This window comes from Salmo salar, chromosome 09, assembly GCF_965601325.2.
Source record: "Salmo salar chromosome 09, fSalSal1, whole genome shotgun sequence".
Lineage (NCBI taxonomy): Eukaryota > Metazoa > Chordata > Actinopteri > Salmoniformes > Salmonidae > Salmo > Salmo salar.
Genome location: NC_138299.1, coordinates 133,685,747 through 133,710,120, shown reverse-complemented (window position 1 = coordinate 133,710,120; position 24,374 = coordinate 133,685,747). Strand labels below are relative to the sequence as shown.

Below are 24,374 nucleotides of genomic sequence, written 5' to 3'. Positions count from 1 at the left end.
TTTCCCTAGTTGAGTTTATGTGCGCCCTGTGCCTTTCGGCTTCTTGTGTTCCCGGATTTCCTATTAAAAACCACTATCACTCCGCACCTCTGTCTCCTGCACCTGACTCTGCCTCTCTACTGATCCTGGTAATCGTGACACATGTTCTGAGAGTCTTTAGATGCCTTTTGGCAATCTCCAAGCTGGCTGTCGTGCCTTTTACTGAGGAGTAGCTTCCGTCTGGCCACTCTACCATAAAAGCCTGATTGGTGGAGTGCTGCAGAGATGGTTGTCCTTCTGGAAGGTTCTCCCATCTTCACAGAGGAACTCTGGAGCTCTCTCAGAGTAACCATCCTCCCTGACCAAAGCCCTTCTCCCCCCATTTGCTCAGTTTGGCAGGGTGGCCAGCCCTAGGAAGAGTCCTGGTGGTTCCAAACTTCATCCATTTAAGAATGATGGAGGCCGCTGTGTTCTTGGGGACCTTCCCACCTTGGTTGCTCCCTCAGCCAGTGATAGGTCTAGAGTTGCTTGAGAAGGTAAGAGCTGTTGAGGAAGGAGTAGATTCAGTTGTAAGTTAACATTTAAGAACAGAATACTATGCTTTCTTGAATATATCCACAGATGGATCTAAGGACCCTAAAACAGGGAGGACAGGTGCAGCTTTTCATGTTCCCGAGTTTAAGGTGGCAGTGACAAAAAGAGCAACGGATAATTTATCTGTTTACACAATGGAGTTGATGGTGTTAAGTTCTAAAAAAAATAGAGTAAAAACTAACAGACAACTATGAAAAGCTCAAAACAATTTTATTCACCCACAGAAGCACTGTCGTTTAAACCTTCCTCCTATGCTGAGTCTCCTGCTTACACATCTAGACAGCCAATACATCTCTGTTGCTAGACAAGACTTTAGTATTGTCTGTTCTTTCTCACTTCATCTGACCTGACCTCGGCCCAAATTCCTCACACCTCCCTAACTCATGGCCGTCCTGTTGACTTGTACCAGACCGTGGCCCTTCTCCCTTCCACATAATACATGATGTATAACAACAACATGCATTCCCCTCTCTCCCTCAGTACCATGAACAAGGATATTTCATGTTTCAGGTTTAGAAGTCAGAACCCATCAATGGCCATGCTCTTGGCTGCAGGGTGGCTGGAAGACGTGAGGCCAGACAGAGTAGTCATCTGCTCTGACTCCCGTGCAGCGCTGATGAGCTTAAATTAATTTGTGTTTCGGAGCAGACTGGATGTATTGTTTGAGGTTTTGCAGAGCATGTATAGGGTGGGACAGCTGCGGATATTTGTGATGTTCCTCTGCATACCAGCTCATGTGGGAGTAGAGGTGAATGAGGAGGTGGATGTTATCGCCAAGCAGACTCTTAAACATCCTAATGTTGAGATGGAATTGTCAATCAGTAAAACAGAAGCTAAGGGGTTGATAAAAACAGTGGTTAAAGACAAATCGCAAGAGTTGTGGAAAAGGATGTGAAAGTGAAGACAAAAAAAAGGGAAAGGGAAAGGGGGATACCTAGTCAGTTGAACAACTGAATGTATTCAACTGAAATGTTACTTCCACATTTAACCCAACCCCTCTGAATCAGAGAGGTGCGGGGGGGCTGCCTTAATCGACATCCTCGTCATCTGCGCCCGGTATAAGATTCAGGAAAAGGTGGGGGCAGGGAGGGTCCTCAGGCAGAGGGAGAAGGGAGGAAAGTGTAATTACAATTCTGAGATTGGGACACACAAGGCTCAATAGTACATTGAAATTGGTGGGGAAACATCTGACTGTGAGGTGCGATCAGTGTCAGGAGGAGATAGAGACAGTGAAACACGTTCTATTTCAGTGCCAGAAATATGGGAGGGAGAGAGAGCGATTGTTATTAGATTTGAGGTGTAATGGGGTTGGGGAAATCTTCAGGGGATGTAGCATTTAATTATGTATTTCGTTTCCTTAGGAAGACGATAATATTGGGTAGGATGTAGACCTTCCCTGTCTCTGGTCCACGCTCCAATCCAGTTAGTGACGGTAATACACCTTAATGTCGGTTGCCAAACGCCACTTAAAATCCACAGAAGAAGAAGAAGGAGAAGGAAGTGACCTGCCTCGGCTTTTTGCGGCAGTTTGCTAGCTGTGCATGATGATGGAGGAGGAAGAATTGGAATTTGCGGAGGATTTAGAGGCTATTTTGCACCTTACTCCAGAGGTGCAGTTGGCCATCGAGCAGGTAATCGTGCTAAGAAGGATACGTTTCTTATCTACAATGAAAATGGTAGTCTGTATTCAGGCATGAGCTAGATAGCTTACCTAACGTTAGCTGTGTTGTTATCTTAGTTAGCTACTAACGTTAGCTATTTTTAATACATGTCAACAGTCATCATATTCTCAGTGTGAAGTTTTGTATTTCTAGCTAACTTAGTTAGCAGACTAGCTAGCTTTGTACAACAACACCACCCTACCCTTAGTAAAAGCCAGACAGGTTGCCACAACCTTGCCTGTCATCGAAACTCTGACACTTACTGTACCTAGCTAACGTTAGCTAGTTACAGTGTAACGTTAGATAATTCTCTGAAAATGTCATTAGTGAAATGCATGAAATCAGTCTTCTTTACGAAATGCATGGTTGTTGATTCTAATTAATTAGGAAAACTGTTTGTTAGGCTAGCTACATAGATAGTAACGTTAGCTAGCTATTAACCACTATATAGGCTAGCTGTTAAGCAATGAAGAACCAACAACGTATTCATTGAGTCATATTTTTATGCCTTAGGTTTTCCCCAGTCAAGACCCATTGGACAGAGCAGATTTTAATGCAGTGGAATACATCAATACATTGTTTCCCACTGAGCAGGTAAGACTAGAGTACATCACTTCACAGAAACTAAAGTTATTTTATGTTACACCAAGGCTCTAGTCTTGGATACTTCTTCTGTGTTCCTAAGCTATATGATTTCATACTTATGTTGTTACAAGATGATAAAAAGTTATAGTCTAGCACCTGGCTGACACCAAACTTGAAGTCTTCCTGACTTCAGTTTGGAAGGGACTCCCTAAAAACACTGCACTTAAATACAGTTACGACTAGAGGTCGACCGATTAATCGGAATGGCCGATTAATTAGGGCCGATTTCAAGTTTTCATAACAATCGGTAATCGGTATTTTTGGCCGCCGATTTGCCAAATTCTTTTTTTTAAATATTTGATTGATTTATTTATTTAAATATTTGTTTTATATTTTATTTTATTATTTTTTTAATGTTTATTTTTATTTATTTTTTAAACCTTTATTTAACTAGGCAAGTCAGTTAAAGAACACATTCTTATTTTCAATGACGGCCTAGGAACGGTGGGTTAACTGCCTTGTTTCAGGGGCAAAATGACAGATTTTTATCTTATCAGCTTGGGGATGCAACCTTACGTTAACTAGCCCAATGCTCTAACCACCTGCTTTACGTTGCCAAGGTAAGTTGCTAGCTAGCATTAAACTTATCTTATAGAAAACAATCAATCAATCATAAACACTAGTTAACTACACATGGTTGATGATATTACTAGTTTATCTAGCCTGTCCTGCTTTGCATATAATCGATGTGGTGCGCATTCGTGAAAAAGGACTGTCTTTGCTCCGACGTGTACCTAACCATAAACGTCTTTCTTAAAATCAATACACAAGTATATATTTTGAAACCTGCATATTTAGTTAATATTGCCTGCTAACATGAATTTCTTTTAACTAGGGAAAATGTGTCACTTCTCTGGCAAACAGAGTCAGGGTATATGCAGCAGTTTGGGCCGCCTGGCTTGTTGCGAACTGTGAAGACTATTTCTTCCTAACAAAGACAGCAGACTTCGCCAAACGGGGATGATTTAACAAAAGCGCATTTGCGAAAAAAAGCACAATCGTTGCACGACTGTACCTAACCATAAACATCAATGCCTTTCTTAAAATCAATACACAGAAGTATATATTTTTAAACCTGCATATTTAGCTAAAATAAATCCAGGTTAGCAGGCAATATTAACCAGGTGAAATTGTGTCAGTTCTCTTGCGTTCGTTGCACGCAGAATCAGGGTATACAGAATCTGGCTCGTTGCGAACTAATTTGCCAGAATTTTACGGAACTATGAAATAACATTGTAGGTTGTGCAATGTAACAGGAATATTTAGACTTATGGATGCCACCCGTTAGATCAAATACGGAACGGTTCCGTATGTCACTGAAAGAATAATGTTTTCGAGATGATAGTTTCTGGATTTGACCATATTAATGACCTAAGGTTTATTATATTATAGTTAAGTCTATGATTTGATATTTGATAGAGCAGTCTGACTGAGTGGTGGTAGGCAGCAGCAGGCTCGTAATAGTCAAAGGTATATGGTTTAGAGAGAAATAGTCGACGCGTCATAATTCCTGTAATAACTTGCGGCTGAACTTGAAAGGGGTTCCTTCGTTATTTTACCGTTCATGTCTTCCATAGAGAATGTCTTGATCTACTTCAAATAAGGTCTGTGTTTTGTGCTTAAACCGCCTCGGCGTTTTGATACCCGTGTAAATCTCACTAGGTAACGTTTGTCAACATATTTTCATAAATCCACTCTACAAAAAAAATGATCTTCGCTTATATTGATCAGAGTTATATCCTATGGATATCTACACAGTTATAAAATTGGCAAGGTGGTGTAAGCCTAAACCAAACACAAACCTTATTTTAAGTTAATCTAAAAATATCCTATGGAATAAATGAAGGAACCGCTTTTCAGATTTTGCTAGAAGGTGTCATGGGAATTATGACTCGCACTTTGGTAGTCAATTCTTACTATGCCCATTATTAAAATAGGATTTCCTGCATATAGAAATTACAGTTTTTGTTTTCAGCATTCATCACAGGTAACTTAAACTCTATTTTTATTATTCAAACAGTTGAGAGTATTTGTCTCCTAAGCAGACTCTTCAGTATCGTTGTCACTTCAGAGCTATGTGTGTGTATATATATATATATATAAAAATCACAATAATCGGCCGATTAATCGGTATCGGCTTTTTTTTTGGGGCCCTCCAATAATCGGTATCGGCGTTGAAAAATCATCAGTCGACCTCTAGTTACGACCGGAAGTTACTTTTCTTAGCAGGTTAGGCAAGCATTTTCCCTAACCCATTTCCTAACCTTTTTTTTTTTTTTTTTTTTTTTTTTATAAATGTATTTTTTATTTAAATGTTTACCCCTTTTTCATGGTTTCCAATTGGTAGTTACACTCATCGCTGCAACTCCCGTACGGACTCGAAAGAGGTGAAGGTCGAGAGCTGTGTGTCCTTCGAAACACAACCCAAGCCGCACTGCTTCTTGACACAATGCCCACTTAACCCAGAAGCCAGCCGCACCAATGTGTCGGAGGAAACACCGTACACCTGGCGCCGCCACAGGAGTTGCTGGTACGCGATGGGTCAAGGACATCCCTGCCAGCCAAACCCTCCCCTAACCCAGACGATGCTGGGCCAATTGTGCGCCGCTCCATGGGTCTCCCGGTCGCGGCCAGCTGTGACAGAGCCTGGACTCGAACCCAGAATCTCTAGTGGCACAGCTAGCACTGCGATGCAGTGCCTTAGACCACTGCGCCACTAGGGAGGCCCCTTTTCCTAACCTTAACCTGCTGCGTAAGTTCTCCTAACCTGCTATGAAAAAGTCACTTATGGTCATAGTTGTATCGAAGTGGCGTGTTTATAGGGAATCTCGCCTGGAAAGGCTCCTTGATGTTGTAGGCACGCTCTGTCGATATATTGATTAAGGGGATTCGATTAAGCTGCCCTGTGTTGAACCAGGCTATGGCCTACCACGTGACCGTGCAAAGCGGCTGAGCGAGGCGCGCCCTGCTCGTATCAAACAGACCTTTGTTTTGCTAGGCCATACACATTTTATTAAATGTTTACAGATTACATTTTTTGAAAAGTGAGGCAAACAAGTGAACATTTGTCATGTTGTCAACAAGGCAGCATGATGCATTGTTTCCATACTACATACGTTCACATTTTCAAACTATTTTTCATTGTTTAGGCAGATAAAGTATTTTTAGCAGAACCAATCAAAGCTCAAGTAAATTTTTGTGTGAATATAGCACCAACCAACTGACTTCTGTGAACAGACCAGAGTCACAGCTCTCCCTCGCTGTGTACTACGTGAGTCTCGTCAGCCAGGGAAAAAAAGTAAGGCCATACAAATATAAAAATCTGAAATATTGCACAATCATAGCAAAAATATTGTCCTCAAGCTGCCAGTAAAGAGATGCACAACTCCCTCTCGGATTATGGCTGAACTTTCTCTTTTAGCCTCCCCACGATGATAAAATCTCTTGATTAGGTGTCGAAATAAAGATCCTATAGTATTTTAAAAAGTGTCTACTTATTTTTCTTTTGTCGCATGCTCACCATCATCTTTCAAAAAATGAAATTCATTAAACATTTTGAAATGTATATGGCCTAGCAAAACAAAATTCTGATTGACTTAGTCAAAAGTAATAATCATTTAGACTTACCCAGTAGGTGGCGCTGCCTGCATACCTTTGTAACATTAGAAAAGGATCCTTCATCATCCAAATCAGTCCATGCAACTTGGTTTTATGTGGGGGAGTAGATTTTGGTCAATTCATAATCATGATACCCCTGTTTCCTCACAGTCACTGGCAAATATAGATGATGTGGTCAACAAGATCCGTCTGAAGATTCGGTGAGTGACCTCATTGTGTTGTTGAAGTTTTTTTAAAGATGAGTTTGACATAATATTATTGATTTTGTGTGTGTGTTTCAGGCGTCTGGATGACAACATCAGGACGGTGGTGAGAGGCCAGACCAACGTGGGCCAGGATGGCAGACAGGTGAGTGAGCGGACCGTCTGGGATTACTCTTCAGTGTGTTATTGGTTAATTTTCCTAGAAACTGCCCCTGACTGTGAGTAAATACCTTCGTTGTTATTAATGAGCTAATTAAGGACTAAGCTGTGTGCATGTGTAAGCTCATTTTTGGAAGGGGGGGGTAATGTGTGTGTGTGTAGCAGGCAGTGTTTTGTTATGCTTGGCTTTAAGCACTGGGCTCAGTGACAGCATGCTTTGACACAACCTGTCTCTCTCAGGTCAGGGCGTGACACTATAAGAACATCCAATAGTCAAAGGTATATGAAATACAAATCATATAGAGAGAAATAGTCCTAGAATTCCTATAATAACTACAACCTTAAACTTCTTACCTGGGAATATTGAAGACTCATGTTAAAAGGAACCACCAGCTTTCATATGTTCTCATGTTCTGAGCAAGGAACTTAAACGTTAGCTTTTTTACATGGCACATATTGCACTTTTACTTTCTTCTCTTGCTTTGTTTTTGCATTATTTAAACCAAATTGAACATGTTTCATTATTTATTTGAGGCTAAATTGATAGTATTTATGTATTATATTAAGTTAAAATAAGTGTTCATTCAGTATTGTTGTAATTGTCATTGTTACAAATAAATACATGTAAAAAAATCATGCCTTTTGGCCCGCCAATAATCAGTATCGGCGTTGAAAAATCATAATCGGTCGACCTCTACTATACAAACACATCACCCCTCCAACAGACTGGTTGAGATTATGTTTTGCAACCTTTTCCCCAGGATTAGTCCTCCTAACCCAGACAAATATGTTGGTGCTCCTTTTTCTGTTTCTCTGTCCTCACTAATACCATGGAAAAGGACAGGATGAGTCAGAACCATCTCATTCCCTACTGTTAGAACTACTGCTGTCTTAAAGGAAAAGATTACCATTCATTATTCAGGGTTACATTTGGACCTGTGGTTTGGTGTCCTGCCATTTCTCCTCTGAGAAGGTCAGGAAAAACCCTTGATTTAACGCAGACCCTCGCTCTGTCAGGGAACTGTGGTTTTGAGTCGTGACACCTGATGGGAGAGCTGTTTCTGTGTGTGTGTTGCATGTGTTGCGTGTTTCTGGGATGGTGGTCCCGTCCTTCTCTGTTTCCACTGGATTATCAGAAGTGTTCTGGACAGAATCCACTAACCCATGAGGTTGGTAGGCACGGCAAGCATGACACTGTACTGTACCGTTGGGTTTCTGGTCTTGTGGGCTCGTAGCTGAGGCCCACTGAACCATCCACATCTCCCAAAGAGCTGAGGGGAAATTCTGCAGACAGAAATGTGGAGAGTTGTTCATTGCAGCCAGAGATGGAGACTGAGAGAAGAGGAGAGCTGGATTTGATTTAGCTAGCGAGTGTGTCCGACGGTGCCAAATCCACCTACTTAATTGAGCGCTCCTAATGACAAAGAAAGGGAACAGAAAAAGAACTGAAGTGGAGAAGGACTGTTAAGATTTCCCTTGTATTTAGTCTGTAGGGGTGGCAGACTGGTAGTGATCAGCACGGTGGGGATGGAGGTGTCTGCTTCAGATGTCCAATCCCCAGGCAAGGGGTTGATGGAATCAGAATGCCAGGGATATTGGGTGTATGTATGTTGGTGTAGGTGCATATCAGTCTTAGAACTAGGAGGGGACTCTTTGATGTTGTTGATTGATGGAATGAATTACATGCACACACACACATTCCATTCAGTCTCCTTTTCCTTCTCTAAGCAGTTCTGACTGGTTTGTTGTTGTTCGCCAGCTCTTCTACGAAGCAGCTGTCAAAAGCAGCTACAAGTGGTTTGTCTGTCCAGCCTATCGTCATGGTAACATGGACCAGAAGGCCAAACATGTCTCACTCTGGTTCACTGCAGTTTAAACTGCCTGAATCCCAAGTCAACTCTAGTTGTTTTATTCCTCGCCATTCTCTTTAGTCTTCACAATCTCAGAGTGAACAATTTACAAGTGATTTATAACTTGCTCTCAGACATATTGTTGTTCTCCTGATTATGATACTTTGCAGCCATAACTAAAAGCGGAAGTTATTTCTGCCCTGAGGAAATTGATGAATTGTTCTCAACAAGCGTATTGTGGGTGCATGGAGTCAGTATGGGAGAGTGAGTGGCGGAGGCTCGGTTTTGGGGGAGGGTGGGGCGTTATGGGAGTGGGGAAAGGGAGATGCCTAGTCAGTTGTCCAACTGAATGTATTCAACTGAAATATGTCTTCCGCATTTAACCCAACCCCTCTGAAATCAGAGAGGTGCGGGGGGCTGCCTTAATCGACTTTTTTTAAATCTTCTATTTAACTAGGAAAGTCAGTTAAGAACAAATTCTTATTTACAATGACGGCCTATCCCAGCCAAAACCTGACGACGCTGGGCCAATTGTGCGCCACCCAATCATGGCCGGATGTGATGCAGCCTCGATTCTAACCAGGGACAGCAGTGACGCCTCTTGCACTTAGATGCAGTGCCTTAGACCACTGCGCCACTCGGGAGCCCCATCCTGAGTGGTGCTCAGGGACATCCACGTCTTCGCCGCCCAGGGAACAGCGAGTTAAACTGCCTTGCTCAGGCAGGGGCAGAACAACAGATTTTTACCTTGTCAGCTCTGGGATTCAATCCAGCAACCTTCTGGTTACTGGCCCAACGCTCTAGTCACTAGGCTAGAGAGGCTCATTCACAAACCAAACATTTGTTATCAATTACACGTAGCCTAGCCATTCATGCCAGAAAACGTTAACAGCATTGAGCTTGCATAGCTCAGTCACCATAGCCATTATTCAGCTATGCACCAAACTTTTCCCATGTGCAGCTTGATGTCCCCACATGGTCAGGTCAGCTGTGGGGCTTTATGGTCGTCAACGAGGCAGCGGGTGGGGATCCGGCCGGCCGGCATGTGGATAGGTTATGGCTATTGTGTGTGTGTGTGTCCATGCAGATTTCTTACGTGTGTGTGTGTGTGCGTGCGTGTGTGTTGCAGATGTGTTACTGTAGCTCCTAGCATCTGGATGTACTTATTAGGAACACTGAGACGGAATGGGAACCTCCTTGAGAAGCAAACATAACATAAATATTTAATCTAAACTCAGGAAGGGAAGTTTACTGCTTCAAGTTGGGTTCTCTGCTCTTTCATCTGCTGTGTATCCCTTCCTGTCTTTTCTTTGTGTCTCGGTTTTTCATACAATATACTTTATTGTCCACTTACATGGAGATTCATTTTTGTGACCTCAGTATACAAAAAACACAATATATTACATGCAGTACGGGAAACTCTGTTACTCTCTTCCTCTCTCTCTTGCTTTCTCATTCTCTTTGATGTTGATGTGTTGCTATAGCCTTTAACCCAGTTAAAGGATATGTTCATATTGTTTTGGGGGAAATGTGATGGTTACCATGTAATTTGGACACACAAGTGACCCACCCAACCACAGAAATAGATTGACTAGAATGGACATACCCATACAAACCAATGCTCATTCTATTTCTATGGACCAAGCATCCAGCTGTTTATACGGGATTCTCTATAGCTTTGCCCTCTCCTGTAATAAACCAGAACATATTTATGTCCTTGTTATCATGGAGTACTTAGTTCAGACAATTGGCCTCGCCTGTTTGCTTTCTAAACACGTGTGTGATTGTTCAGCTTGGTACATATGAAGAATGCCTTGTATGCTGTTTATTGCATGGTCAATATGTCTTCATTCACTATTTCAGGGGGACTGAGTGGCACTGCGGTCTAAGGCACTGCATTGCAGTGCAAGAGGCATCACTACAGACCCGGGTTCGATCCTGGGCTGTATCACAACCGGCTGTTATCGGGAGTCCCATAGGGCGGTACACAATTAGCCCAGCGTCGTCCGAGTTTGGGGAGGGTTTGGCCAGGGCACGCCGTCATTGTAAATAAGAATTTGTTCTTAACTCACTAAGCTCAATAAATAAATAATAAATGTACAACCTAGGCTTACCCCATAAACTACAGGGTCTGTGGATAGGAGGGATGCATGACTTGTCATTGTGGGGTACATCCACATCTCTTCATATCTGTCAGTGGAAGAAACCCCCCTCTAACCGCCCCCTGCCTTCCCCTCCTCCAAAAATCCCCAAATAGAGTCCATATGTGTGGCAGACAGTGCTCTATTTCTCCCGTCTGGGTTGGAACGGGATGGATGTGGGCGTAGTAAAGATAGCGATCTCAGCCAGGCAGAAGTGTGCTGGGCTGTGGTCTCCCCACTCCTTTCCCAATGCTCAGACGCTTTGGCGATTAGGCTAAATGTAGGAAATGAACGTTCGGAGGAGAGATGCCAGACAGGCTGGCTCACTGAGCAGCTTCTCCAGTCTAATTCTTTATCAAGGTCTTCAGACTATGGGCTCTACTTGGTGTGTGTGTGTGTGTGTGTGTGTGTGTGTGTGTGTGTGTGTGTGTGTGTGTGTGTGTGTGTGTGTGTGTGTGTGTGTGTGTGTGTGTGTGTGTGTGTGTGTGTGTGTGTGTGTGTGTGTGTGTGTGTGTGTGTGTGTGTGTGTGTGTGTGGTATTGGTTGTTTGATTGTGCCTCAGGTTGTTATGAATGAGGGGCTTTGGAATTAGTATTCTGATGGGTTCTTAAGGTGGTTAGAGGTAGTTTGTGTCTAGGGGCCTGTTTGAATCAAAATAACATCCTTCCTCCCTCCCTGAGGTAATCACAGATCTGAGAGGGTTGGATTGGTGGAAGCAGTTACGGTCGAGACCTTCCTTTCACTTATTTAATCAGGTATAGATCAGTCAATGGTAAGCTCAAGGAAGTAAGGCGGAAAGGAGGCATTTTGTAAAGTATTCATAGTATGTTGATGGTCCTGGCCAGTGGCAACCCTCAACAGGTCATGACCGACCCAAGGTTCTCAGCTTCCTGCCCCTGACTTTCCTCGCTTATTCCTGGTAACAGATGGACTACATGGTTACTATTAGAGCCTGCCCTCCATGCCTGCTGGTTTAACTGAAAGGTCTACCTGTGTGTGTGTGTCCACACCCAGGGAGTCTGCCTGTGACTTTGTGTCTGGCTCTGTGACCCTGTCATCATGATAGGCCTCTAAACAGAATAGATGCTGCTTCCTGCAGAGCCAAAAAGGAATCCACCGCTGTCAACAACGCAGATTGTGTGTTTGCATTTGCCCCGTCCGTCCACTTGCGTTTTTGAAGAGCCTTGTAAAAGTGGTACATTCCTTGGGCAGCTGGTGCTGGCTGTTAGGATTCCATCTGTGGGAGGAGAGGAGAGTTCCCCCCCCCCCCCCCCCCCACACACAGACACCCCACGCTGGACCAGTGTTGGGACCAGCTACCCCCAATTACCCTGGCATTGGATGGCAGTGCCAAAGCCCACCTCAGACCATCAAAGCCCAGCTGTGTGGCCTAAAAGGGAAACATAGCAATTAGTTTACTTCTCTGTGAAAGAAGCACCACTCTGTTCTCCTCCACTCTGATTGTTTCAAGAATTTGTGGCCAAACACTAGTCACTAGGCCTACATTTTGAGAGGGTTGGAGATTCATCTTTTGATCAGAGTTGCACTTTATTTTACATTTTGCTTGACACCTCTCTCTATAAGCGATGTTATAATGCATGTCATGAGCAGGTCCACTAGCTATTCCATTAGTCAGTCAGTCTATAACATGGGTTGTTGGGGTTCAAATACATGGATATTGGGTTGGGAATGAGTAGTTGGACATCTCTCTCTGTGCATTGGTTGGCAGTAGAGAGAGACCGCTCTTCTTACCGACTGGGATGTGAGAGCTAACTGTGGGAGAGGTTTCTCATCCCCACGCCGTTCCTTCTGGTTTCTTATCACGCCATTTTGTTTGGTTTTCCATCCCCCTGACGAGGCGCCTATAAATACGACCTGAAGAGGAGAATAGCATGACTCCAGAATGTCCCTGGGTTTTCCTACTAAACAAGATATAGTGATTGGTTTGATTAGCCTGTAATCTCCAAACCCAGAGCCAAATTCTTGTGTGAACAATTGCTTCTGGCCTGCTGTAAGGAGAGACTAAATAGCCTGGTCCCAGGTCTATTTTGCTGTCTTGCTAACTCCTATGGCCATTGTCACGCCAAACAAACAGATCTGGTACCAGGCTAGAAGATGATAAAGAAGTTGAAAAGAATCCCTCTTTGCCTTAATGCTAGATGTCAGCTTCATCCCACTGTGTCTGAAGAGATGTCTGCCAGAAAGTAAACTTCTTTAGAGAGTGCTGGTACCTAAATGACATCTTTCAAACCTGTCTCTCTCTTTTTCTTTCTTTCTCTCTCTCCCAGGCACTGGCAGAGGCCCAGGTAGCCATCGGCCAGCTCTTTGGCAAAATCATCGACATTAAGGACAAGGCTGAGAAATCTGAGCAAATGGTGAGCAAACAAACACACAGCCAGACTCCCTCACAGGAGCCATCTTGTCTACCCTGTCTAAAGCTTCAGGGTGCCCGTTTGTTTGTTTGTGTGTGTGTGTGTGTGTGTGTGTGTGTGTGACTGAGGGTGCCCCCTGGGGACTCTGACATCCTCTAGGGACATACACTGTAGTGTTGTTATGAGTGGAGGTAATTCTCCTGCTGTGTGTGGGTTGGACCTAAAATTCCCCACAAGGACAGTAAAACAAGGAAAATTCTCCCTCGTGGGGACATTTCCCACGTCCCCAGGAGGACAAAGGCTATTTTAAGTTTAGTGGTTAGGTTTAGGGCTAGGGTTTACAATTAGGATTAGGTTTACAGGTTAGGATTTTTAATTGAAATGTATTTTAGGTCCCCAGAAGGATAGAAGAACATTATGTGGGGGGTCGCAGGAAGGACGCTGGATTGGGTGGGTAAACAGGGAGAGGGGAACCCCTCCCTCAATGGGTATGTTGTAGCAATTATATCTCAACTCAAACAGGTATGTCTTACTCTTCCATCTCCCTTCCACACTCTCTCTTGCTCTCACCCTCACCTACCCCCTCTTTCTCACCCCTCGTCTCTCTCTCTCATTCGTCTCCTCTCTCACCCCTTCAATCTCCTTTCTCTTTTTCCTCTCTCCACCCCTCCACCTCCCTCTCTCAGGTCAAAGAGATAACGCGGGACATCAAACAGCTGGACCATGCTAAGCGTCACCTGACCACCTCCATCACCACCCTCAACCACCTGCACATGCTGGCCGGGGGCGTGGACTCTCTAGAGTGGGTACTCACAGTGCCACCTATGGGCATGGAGGAGAGGGCCAACTGTTTGAAAAGCACCCATCTAGAAGTTACACAGGGATGAATCCTAAGTTAAATATTTGTGGGCAACTCAGACTTTCTTGTAATACATGCCTTGTTGTCAATGGAAGATTTGTGTGAAAATGTGCATCTCGAGTTAGGAGTTTGCACATAGAAAGGAATACTAAAGATCATTGGAAACCATTGTGCACGGTTACTGCCTCAAGCCAAGGTGCTGGGTCTGTCTTAGTTTGGCACAAGTACCATTGACTACATGTTGAAGTGGCTGCTTGAGAAATTGTTCTCAGTTAGCCTACCTGGTTAAATAAAGGTGAAATAAATCAAATAAAAATGTGTAGCCACTAGACAGGATTCTAAGCTAGATCTGCAGGTGATATGTTGTGTGTCCCAGGGCCATGACGAGGAAGAGGCAGTATGGCGAGGTGGCTAACCTGCTACAGGGGGTGGTCAACGTGCTGGAACACTTCCACAAATACATGGGCATCCCTCAGATCAGACAGCTCTCAGAGAGGTAACCACACACGCCATGCTCAAACACATTCCCTTTCTGAACTGACCATAACACTGTACCAGTAATACTGTAGGGAAACACTCAGTATTTCAAACAAACACAGCTCAATCTTGCAAACCAACCACTGCATGCATGCATCATACTGTATTTCCCAGTCACCTCAATTTTCCTGTCATTATTGTTCATTCCTAACGCCACTGTTTTTTTATTATTGGTGCTATCCCTAACTGTAGTGTTATTTTATTTAAACAGGGACTCACATTGAGATTAAAAATATATTTTACAAGAGAGCCCTGTACACATTACAATAAAAATAGAATATTTAAACTACATACACATATACAGTCGTGGCCAAAAGTTTTGAGAATTACACAAATATTAATTTTCACAAAGTCTGCTGCCTCAGTGTCTTTAGATATTTTTGTCAGATGTAACTTTGGAATACTGAAGTATAATTACAAGCATTTCATAAGTGTCAAAGGCTTTTATTGACAATTACATGAAGTTGATGCAAAGAGTCAATATTTGCAGTGTTGACCCTTCTTTTTCAAGACCTCTGCAATCTGTCCTGGCATGCTGTCAATTAACTTCTGGGCCACATCCTGACTGATGGCAGCCAATTCTTGCATAACCAATGCTTGGAGTTTGTCAGAAGTTGTGGGTTTTTGTTTGTCCACCCGCATCTTGAGGATTGACCACAAGTTCTCAATGGGATTAAGGTCTGGGGAGTTTCCTGGCCATGGACCCAAAATATCGACGTTTTGTTCCCCGAGCCACTTAGTTATCACTTTTGCCTTATGGCAAGTTGCTCCATCATGCTGGAAAAGGCATTGTTCGTCACCAAACTGTTCCTGGATGGTTGGGAGAAGTTGCTCTCGGAGGATGTGTTGGTACCATTCTTTATTCATGGCTGTGTTCTTAGGCAAAATTATGAGTGAGCCCACTCCCTTGGCTGAGAAGCAACCCCACACATGAATGGTCTCGGGATGCTTTACTGTTGGCATGACACAGGACTGATGGTAGCGCTCACCTTGTCTTCTCCGGACAAGCTTTTCTCCGGATGCCCCAAACAATCGGAAAAGGGATTCATCAGAGAAAATGACTTTACCCCAGTCCTCAGCGGTCCCAATCCCTGTACCTTTTGCAGAATATCAGTCTGTCCCTGATGTTTTTCCTGCAGAGAAGTGGCTTCTTTGCTGCCCTTCTTAACACTAGGCCATCCTCCAAAAGTCTTCGCCTCACTGTGCGTGCAGATGCACTCACACCTGCCTGCTGCCATTTCTGAGCAAGCTCTGTACTGGTGGTGCCTCGATCCCGCAGCTGAATCAACTTTAGGAGACGGTCCTGGCGCTTGCTGGACTTTCTTGGGCGCCCTGAAGCCTTCTTCACAACAATTGAACCTCTCTCCTTGAAATTCTTGATGATCTGATAAATGGTTGATTTAGGTGCAATCTTACTGGCAGCAATATCCTTGGCTGTGAAGCCCTTTTTGTGCAAAGCAATGATTACGGCATGTGTTTCCTTGCAGGTAACCATGGTTGACAGAGGAAGAACAATGATTCCAAGCTCCACCCTCCTTTTGAAGCTTCCAGTCTGTTATTCAAACTCAATCAGCATGACAGAGTGATCTCCAGCCTTGTCCTCGTTAACACTCACACCTGTGTTAACGAGAGAATCACTGACATGATGTCAGCTGGTCCTTTTGTGGCAGGGCTGAAATGGAGTGGAAATGTTTTTGGGGGATTCAGTTCATTTGCATGGGAAAGAGGGACTTTGCAATTAATTGCAATTCATCTGATCACTCTTCATAACATTCTGGAGTATATACAAATTTCCATCATACAAACTGAGGCAGCAGACTTTGACACAAATATTAATTTTCACATTCTTAAATTTTGGCCACAACTGTATGTGTATAAAACAATATAATTCAGCACAATAAACAAAAATAAACATTTAATAAAAGCAATCACATTCAACTACATAGAGGTCCTCAATCAATAATTTAGACTGCAGCCAGGCCAAGCCTGTAGATCCCAGAGGTATTCTGTTGTGCTCATCTGAATCAGATCCTGTTTAATATTTACTGAGGAGAGGAGGCTGCAGGCTGCTGAAATACACAGGAAGGAATGTACTGAATAGGAACTCCTTTATGCAGACATTGTTTCCGCTGAGGGCTCGGGCTTTCCTCCTGCTTAGTGTGTTTGAGAGAGTGTGTGTGCGTGCCAGATAGGAAAATTGTGTTTGAGAGAGCAAGAGTGTTTCTTTGTGTGTGTGATTGAAAAGTAGGTCTTTTGTTCTCCCTCTTCTTTCCCCTTTACAGGAACCGTTGTGGGGTGTGTTAAGCACTAGTCCAGACCCCATACCAGAGTACGGTCTGTGTTCAGCCTTCAACCCAGCTAGTCCCTGTGTCTCTCTGGCCGGGGGAGCTAGCTAGGCGAGCTGCTCTGTTTGCCTTGGAGTGGATGATAAAAACATGAATTTAGGAGAGCAAGGAAGTGTGTGTGTGTGTGGGAGGGAGGGGTCATTTTAATGTTTTTTTTTCTTCCATAAACTTTTATGTTTATCCAGACTTGTGTCTGTGTGTCCAATATCATTCAAAGCCACCCACACACTCTCTGACCACCACTGCTTTGTTATCTGGAAAAGGGTAAATGGGAGAAAAAAATTAAGTCTTCAGAAGAAATTGATAAACATATGGAGGGATGACCAGACAGAAGGACAGCTGTAGCGTGGGTCTGACTGATTGTCAGGGGCATCTGCAGGGCAATGCCTGCCCTGTGGCATGGCATCCATCTTGTTTATTCTGGAAGGTTCTTCTTGTTGCTCTAGGATTGGACTCAAAATGCCCTACCAAATTCACTCATCACATTAGGCCAGTGGTTCTAGTTCTCACCATGGGTATGTGCCGCCTGTGTATCCTCTCCTCTTAAGCCAGTGGTTCTGGTTCCCACCATGGAACTATGTTCTGTACTGTGTGACCCAATAAACACTTCTGGAATTTCTCTGACCCAATGAGTCTACAAAACCATTGGCCCAAGTCATGCCAGTTTTGCCACGGCCTAAAACAAGTTAGTCACGACTTACAGTGGGGGGGAAAAGTATTTGATCCCCTGCTAATTTTGTACGTTTGCCCACTTACAAAGAAATGATCAGTCTATAATTTTAATGGTAGGTTTATATGAACAGTGAGAGACAGAATAACAACAAAAAAATCCAGAAAAACGCATATCAAAAATGTTATAAAATGATTTGCATTTTAATGAGGGAAATAAGTATTTGACCCCCTCTCAATCAGAAACATTTTTTGGCTCCCAGGTGTCTTTTATACAGGTAATGAGCTGAGATCAGGAGCACACTCTTAAAGGGAGTGCTCCTAACCGCAGTTTATTACCTGTATAAAAGTGGGGGGGGAAATCAGCAGGGGATCAAATACTTTTTTCCCTCACTGTACCAGTGGGTCCCTCTCAACCTAGCTACCATTTGGGAAACTGTTGCATTATGAAAATATCTACAGTTATGCTACACCAGCTCTATACCCAGTTCCAGCTTTCACGATGGCAATGTTTTCTCAATGTTTCTCCACTGTTTGTGTCATCCACAGGGTGAAAGCGGCCCAAAGCGAGCTGGGGACTCAGATCCTGGCAGACTTCGAAGAGGCCTTCCCCGCTCAGGGGTCAAAGGTGAATATTTTTGTGCTATGAATGCCTTGTGTGTTATCATATGTGCTTCATTAAACAATTGTTTGTGTGTATATGTATGACTATACATTATATAATGTATTTAATGTATATTATAATTGTGTGTGTACTCTATATCCCCAGAGAGCAGGGGGACCCAGTAACGTTCTGAGGGATGCCTGTCTGGTGGCCAACGTCTTGGACCCTCGCATCAAACAGGAGATCATCAAGAAGTTCATCAGACAGCACCTCTCTGAGTACATGGTGCTCTTCCAGGAGAACCAGGATGTGAGTTTCAGTTTATTGTACTGCTAAGCATTAAAGTGGAACTGACAGCGTTTTAGCAACATAATATTATTCAAATCTGTTCATAAACACCCCCAGGAAGAATACAATTGTCTGACAAGCAAGCATTTAGATATGGCCATTTTCCCGTTTTTCATAAATTCATAGAATGTTTGGGAATGACATCTAGTAAGGCATTTCTGAAAATGTCACCATGCATTTGGACAATTAATAGACACTGCAGTAAATAATACCTAATAAAAACATCTGTCTTGTCCATGACCGGAGTCTATGCATAGCCAATCAGAGCTACAGTAGGCCTATGTGTTAACAAGCCATTTGCCACACGGGCCTGCCATCATTCACTTTGAACTGGACTGTGTTTACAGGGTGTAGTAACAGCACAGCTTTAGATCATTCACCAAAAGCCACAAAATACACCTGAATGGATTTCTGCAAATATGTAACCACCACGGGAGTCCTCTTACATTAGGGAACTACAGTCCTATTGATAAAACAACCATGAAAAGGTAGGCTCTGTCAATTGCCTATGCACATCAACAAGATCAATAACTAACGCTAGCCAGAGGGAGATGAGCTAAAATCTAATGAGGGAACATTAACCCTTTCAAACATTTTAGCTAATTGGCCGTCAAAATTGCACTGATAAGCGATGGGTAATACATCGTTCTGCAGCTTGCCTGCCAATGCATGCTTTTTCCAACTCACGTTTTGACAACTGATTGGGAACTGTATTGGTCTGAAAACTTTCCGAATGCACTGTCGATGACTCAACTGTTGACTTATTTATAGGACCACGGGCCTTGTTTGACACGTGCCCTAGCCTATTAGCCACATAATGACTGACTTGTGATCATTACAGTCATTCGTTTTTGTTCAAAATATTGTCATTGAAACGGTGTGTCCCGAATGGGTGGTGGCAGCAAACCATATACCAGCTCAGCTGTGATGCACAACCTGATAGCAATATGTTTTTGGACTACCAAGAAATGTATTGTTGAATTATATTAATCATGCATTGAACTGCATCCATCTATTCTGCCAACACTGCCTCACTGTACATCAGATTATATTTTACTCAAAATTCCATATCTTTAAAACCTCTTATAAAGTTGGTTTTGAAGCATGAATTTGATATTTTTCCAGTCCATTTTGGGCCCACTACACGAGGCATTTTGGGTAGGTACAAATGGGGTTAAGCGACTACTATGTATTTTTTTTTTTTTTTACATCCCAGGATTTCTTCCTTTGTAGATCATGTGAATCATAATTGAGATGTACATTGACTGATCTTTAATAATGCTAGTGTTGTGACAGTGTGTCTGTGGACCCTCCACCTGAAAGTGTGTTTGTCCACTGACCTGACTCAGGTAGCTTGGCTGGATAAGATCGACCGGCGCTACGCCTGGATTAAGCGTCAGCTGGTGGACTATGAGGAGAAGTACGGACGCATGTTTCCTGAAGAGTGGTGTATGACCGAACGCATCGCTGTGGAGTTCTGCCACATCACCAGGTGCACACACACACACACACACACCCTGTGCTGGAAACTGTTGAGACAGCCAGTGCCTCACTGTCAACCTATTCTATCAACTGTTGTAATAGTTGTGCTCTATCATCCCCTAATAAAATGTATGAGCTGGAGCACAGAGAATTATTCTGTGTGGAGGTGCTGACTAACGGCAAATAAACTGTAAGCTACTGTATACAAATAAATAGAGTTGAACACTCTCTATACCTAGAGAGTTTTACCCAATAAATGACTGGGAGATTCAGTAGACAGTTGATTTAGTCTTTGTTAGCCTACATGAGCACTGACCTGCTATCACAATCATTCATGCTGCAATGTGACGTGTTGATGACCCTATGTGTCTGTGTTTTTTTTCTGTGTCATCCAGGACAGAGCTGGCCAAAGTAATGCGGACGCGGGCCAAAGAGATTGAGGTCAAGCTGCTTCTGTTTGCCATTCAGAGGACCACCAACTTTGAGGGGCTGCTCGCCAAGCGCTTCTCTGGATGCACCCTCACCGACGGGCCCGGGGTTAGACAGACACACACATACACAGTGCATTCGGAAAGTTTTCATACCCTTTGACTTTTTCAAAATGTTGTTACGTTACAACCTTATTCCATAATGGATTAAATCGTTTTTTCCTTCATCAAACTACACACAATACCCAAAATGACAAAGTAAATACAGTTTTCTTTCAAAAAAATTGCACATTTAGAAAAAATATCACATTTTACATAAGTATTCAGACCCTTTACTCAGTACTTTGTTGAAGCACATTTGGCAGCGATTACAGCCTTGAGTCTTCTTTGGTATGACGCTACAAGTTTGACACACCTGTATTTGGGGAGTTTCTCCAATTATTCTCTGCAGATCCTCTCAAGCTCTGTCAGGTTGGATGGGGAGCGTCGCTGCACAGCTATTTTCAGGTCTCTCCAGAGATGTTTGATCGGGTTCAAGTCCGGGCTCTAGCTGGGCCACTCGAGGACATTCAGAGACTTGTCCTGAAGCCAATCCTGCGTTGCCTTGGCTGTGTGCTTAGAGTCGTTGTCCTGTTGGAAGGTGAACCTTCTCCCCAGTTTTCATCAAGGATCTCTCTGTACTTTACTCTGTTCATCTTTCCCTCGATCCTGACTAGACTCCCAGTCCCTGCCGCTGAAAAACATCCCCACAGCATGATGCTGCCACCACCATGCTTTAACGTAGGGATGGTGCCAGGTTTCCTCCAGACGTGAAGCTTGCCATTCAGGCCAAAGAGTTCAATCTTGGTTTCATCAGACCAGAGAATCTTGTTTCTCATGGTTTGAGAGTCCTTTAAGGTGCCTTCTGGCAAACTCCAAGCGGGCTGTCGTGCTTTTTACTGAGGAGTGGCTTCCATCTGGCCACTCTACCATAAAGGCCTGATTGGTGGAGTGCTGCAGAGATGGTTGTCCTTCTTGAAGGTCCTCCCATTTCCACAGAGGAACTCTGGAGCTCTGTCAGAGTGACCATCGGGTTCTTGGTCACTTCCCTGACCAAGGCCCTTCTCCCCCGATTGCTCAGTTTGGCCAGGCGGCCAGCTCTAGGAAGAGTCTTGGTGGTTCCAAACTTGACACAATCCTGTCTCGGTGCTCTACGGACATTTCATTCGACCTCATGGCTTGGTTTTTGCTCTGACATGCACTGTCAACTGTGGGACCTTATATAGACAGGTGTATGCCTTTCCAAATCATGTCCAATCAATTGAATTTACCACAGGTAGACTCCAATCAAGTTGTAGAAACATCTCAAGGATGATCATTTGAAACAGGATACACCTGAGCTGAATTTCAAGTCTCATAGCAAATGGTCTGAATACATATGTAAATAAGGTATTTCTGTTTTTTTATTTGCAAAAATTTCTAAACCTGTTTTCACTTTGTTATTATGTGGTATTGTGTTTAGATTGATGAGGAAAATGTTTTATTTAATCAATTTTAGAATAAGGCTGTAGCATAACAAAATGCAAAGTAAAGGGGTCTGAATACTTTCCGAATGCACTGTATACACACACACACACACACACACACACACACCATTGGGCCATCATTGTTGACTGTAGTGTTGTTTTCAGGTGAAGAAGCCTGAGCCACCACTGGAGTCCACCAACCCTTTCCTGGAGGACGAGGTTGGAGATGATGGTTCAGAGATGGAGGAGGATCTGGATAGGGTAAGACATGTTTGAGATGACCCTTTGACCCGGTCTGAACTTCGACCTTGATAGGCATTGGCTGATCACCTGAGGTTATTTCCTGTGTCATGGTGACTCATGATGGGAATATCTCTTGGAGGATCTCGATAGGACCTTTTTAAGGGATGACTTTGGAAGAATATACTCATCCTCAAAGAGAGAAATCATGAGTATTAACTACATCCTATATTGTTGACCATTTTCCGCTCCCCAGCCCAAGAAGCACAAGGCTCCTGACAACCCCTTCCATGGCATCATTTCCAAGTGCTTTGAGCCTCACCTCTATGTCTACATCGAGTCTCAGGACAAGTGAGTTGTGTGCGCGCACTTGGAGATATGGCACAGGTTTCCTTTCTACCTCATCAGCCCCCCCCCCCCCCCCCTTTCACTCTCTTTCATTCCCTGTTTCTTTCTGTCTCTCTGTTGAGGCAGAAATGGTTCCTATTAGCTGCATGACCACAGACGTTGAGAAAGATGGATTGAAAAGTGCTGCTGCAGCAGTTCGTTCTTCTCTCTTTATTCCTTCTCCGCTTTTTCTCTCCCACTCTTTCTCCTCTTTGTTTCTCACTATTTCCTCTCCCTCCCTCCCTCCCGCCCTCCCTCCACCACAGACGTGGGGTCTCTCCAGAAACATGGCACTGTTTTGGGGCTTGTCTGTCTCGTGGCGGCCCCTAGTATTGGATATCTGGGATGTTTAGTGCTGACTGGGCCTTACATGATCTGGCTATGGTTTCCTGTCACAACAGACAGGGCCAGACAATTCTACAACAGAGATTTCCAAAGCAGCTTGTTTCAATGGATACAACAGGAGAGTGAATAGTGACCTGATTGTTCATACAAAGTAGATTTTGTTTTCTGTCCTTGGCTTCATTTTACATGAACAGTGGATGGGCAGGGGGTAAAGTACTAGACATTAACAGCCATGTAGGCATTGAAATCAAAGGACAGTGAAGACAGCTGCAATAGAGGGAGAATCTCCTACCCTGTCTGTCTCTTCCATTTTATCATCACTGATGTGTGGGAGGTTGGCATTTGTCATGAATCTTGCTCTGGAAGCAGCTCTGCACAGTGGTTGCTAGCTGGCACAGCCACAAAGCCATAAATATCTGATTTTAAACCTAACCACAGTGCTAACCCTCATGCCAAACCTTCAGTTAAGACCAAAAAGCTCATTTTTGTTTTCAGAAATGTTTACGATAAAGCCAATTTTGACTTTGCAGCTGGGCCATCTAGTGTAAATCGCTATCGCTCAGTTCTGCCTCCATAGCAAGATTCATGGCAATAAACGTCAACCTGCGTGTGTGTGCTGGTATCTGGGGGTCATCACTGAGCTGTGTGTGTTATTATTCTCAGGAACCTGGGGGAGATGATTGACCGTTTTGTGTCAGACTTCCGGGCGCAGGGCCCCCCCAGGGTGGGCACGGAGGACGGTGGAGCGGTGCTGCCCAGCTGTGCTGACCTGTTTGTCTACTATAAGAAGTGCATGGTGCAGTGCTCCCAGCTCAGCACAGGGGAACCTATGATTGCCCTCACCACCATCTTCCAGAAGTACCTCAGAGAGTATGCCTGGAAGATACTGTCTGGAAACCTGCCCAAGTAACTTACTACAGCCTATATAATGATATGATGATCAGATGTATTTGTGATGATGTAGGTCTAGTGATTATTTAGTAAGTGCTTTTTATTCATGCTGCTCACATACTGTGTTGGGCCCTAGAACCAGGATGGCACGTTGCAGTACTTCCCAGTACGGGTTCCGGAAGGACACAGTGTACTCTGGTTTTCAACCATTTTCTGGATGGTTTCTGGCTTTGTTAGGAAAATATTCTGACACAGGTGGCACTATGACAACCAGTATAAACTGTGGCCTACTAGGTGCTGGACTGGGACAAATGCTTCTGTCAAAGCAAGATTCAAATTCTTATGGATGATATATGGTGTCATCTGCTTCAATTCCCTTTTTGATGAAGGAATCTGCCAAAGTTTGTTAATTCAGAAGAGTGATCCATCATTCTGATGGGTTTGTTTGATAATTTTATGTGTTTAGTCGTCTGTGTTTGCATGTCATGTGGTGCTGGAGGTGTTGACATCAC

At 43.7% G+C, this 24,374-nt stretch overlaps 1 protein-coding gene across 2 annotated transcripts in view; it reads left to right on the top strand.

The window, feature by feature from the left end:
- The first annotated feature begins 1,743 nt into the window (after positions 1 to 1,743).
- LOC106612840 (VPS53 subunit of GARP complex) overlaps positions 1,744 to 24,374 on the top strand; it is a 35,855-nt gene continuing 13,224 nt past the window's right edge. Inside the window, exons 1-14 of one of the 2 annotated variants that reach the window (XM_014214413.3) lie at positions 1,744 to 2,204; positions 2,748 to 2,828; positions 6,648 to 6,697; positions 6,779 to 6,845; positions 13,139 to 13,225; positions 13,909 to 14,024; positions 14,458 to 14,577; positions 18,182 to 18,260; positions 18,402 to 18,545; positions 19,934 to 20,076; positions 20,462 to 20,603; positions 22,165 to 22,260; positions 22,496 to 22,590; positions 23,635 to 23,877. In XM_014214413.3, coding sequence (XP_014069888.1) covers positions 2,115 to 2,204; positions 2,748 to 2,828; positions 6,648 to 6,697; positions 6,779 to 6,845; positions 13,139 to 13,225; positions 13,909 to 14,024; positions 14,458 to 14,577; positions 18,182 to 18,260; positions 18,402 to 18,545; positions 19,934 to 20,076; positions 20,462 to 20,603; positions 22,165 to 22,260; positions 22,496 to 22,590; positions 23,635 to 23,877 — 1,553 coding nt within the window. In that variant the 5' untranslated portion in view covers positions 1,744 to 2,114. The remainder of the gene's footprint in view (positions 2,205 to 2,747; positions 2,829 to 6,647; positions 6,698 to 6,778; positions 6,846 to 13,138; positions 13,226 to 13,908; positions 14,025 to 14,457; positions 14,578 to 18,181; positions 18,261 to 18,401; positions 18,546 to 19,933; positions 20,077 to 20,461; positions 20,604 to 22,164; positions 22,261 to 22,495; positions 22,591 to 23,634; positions 23,878 to 24,374) is intronic. The other variant, XM_014214414.3, reaches the window with a different exon arrangement.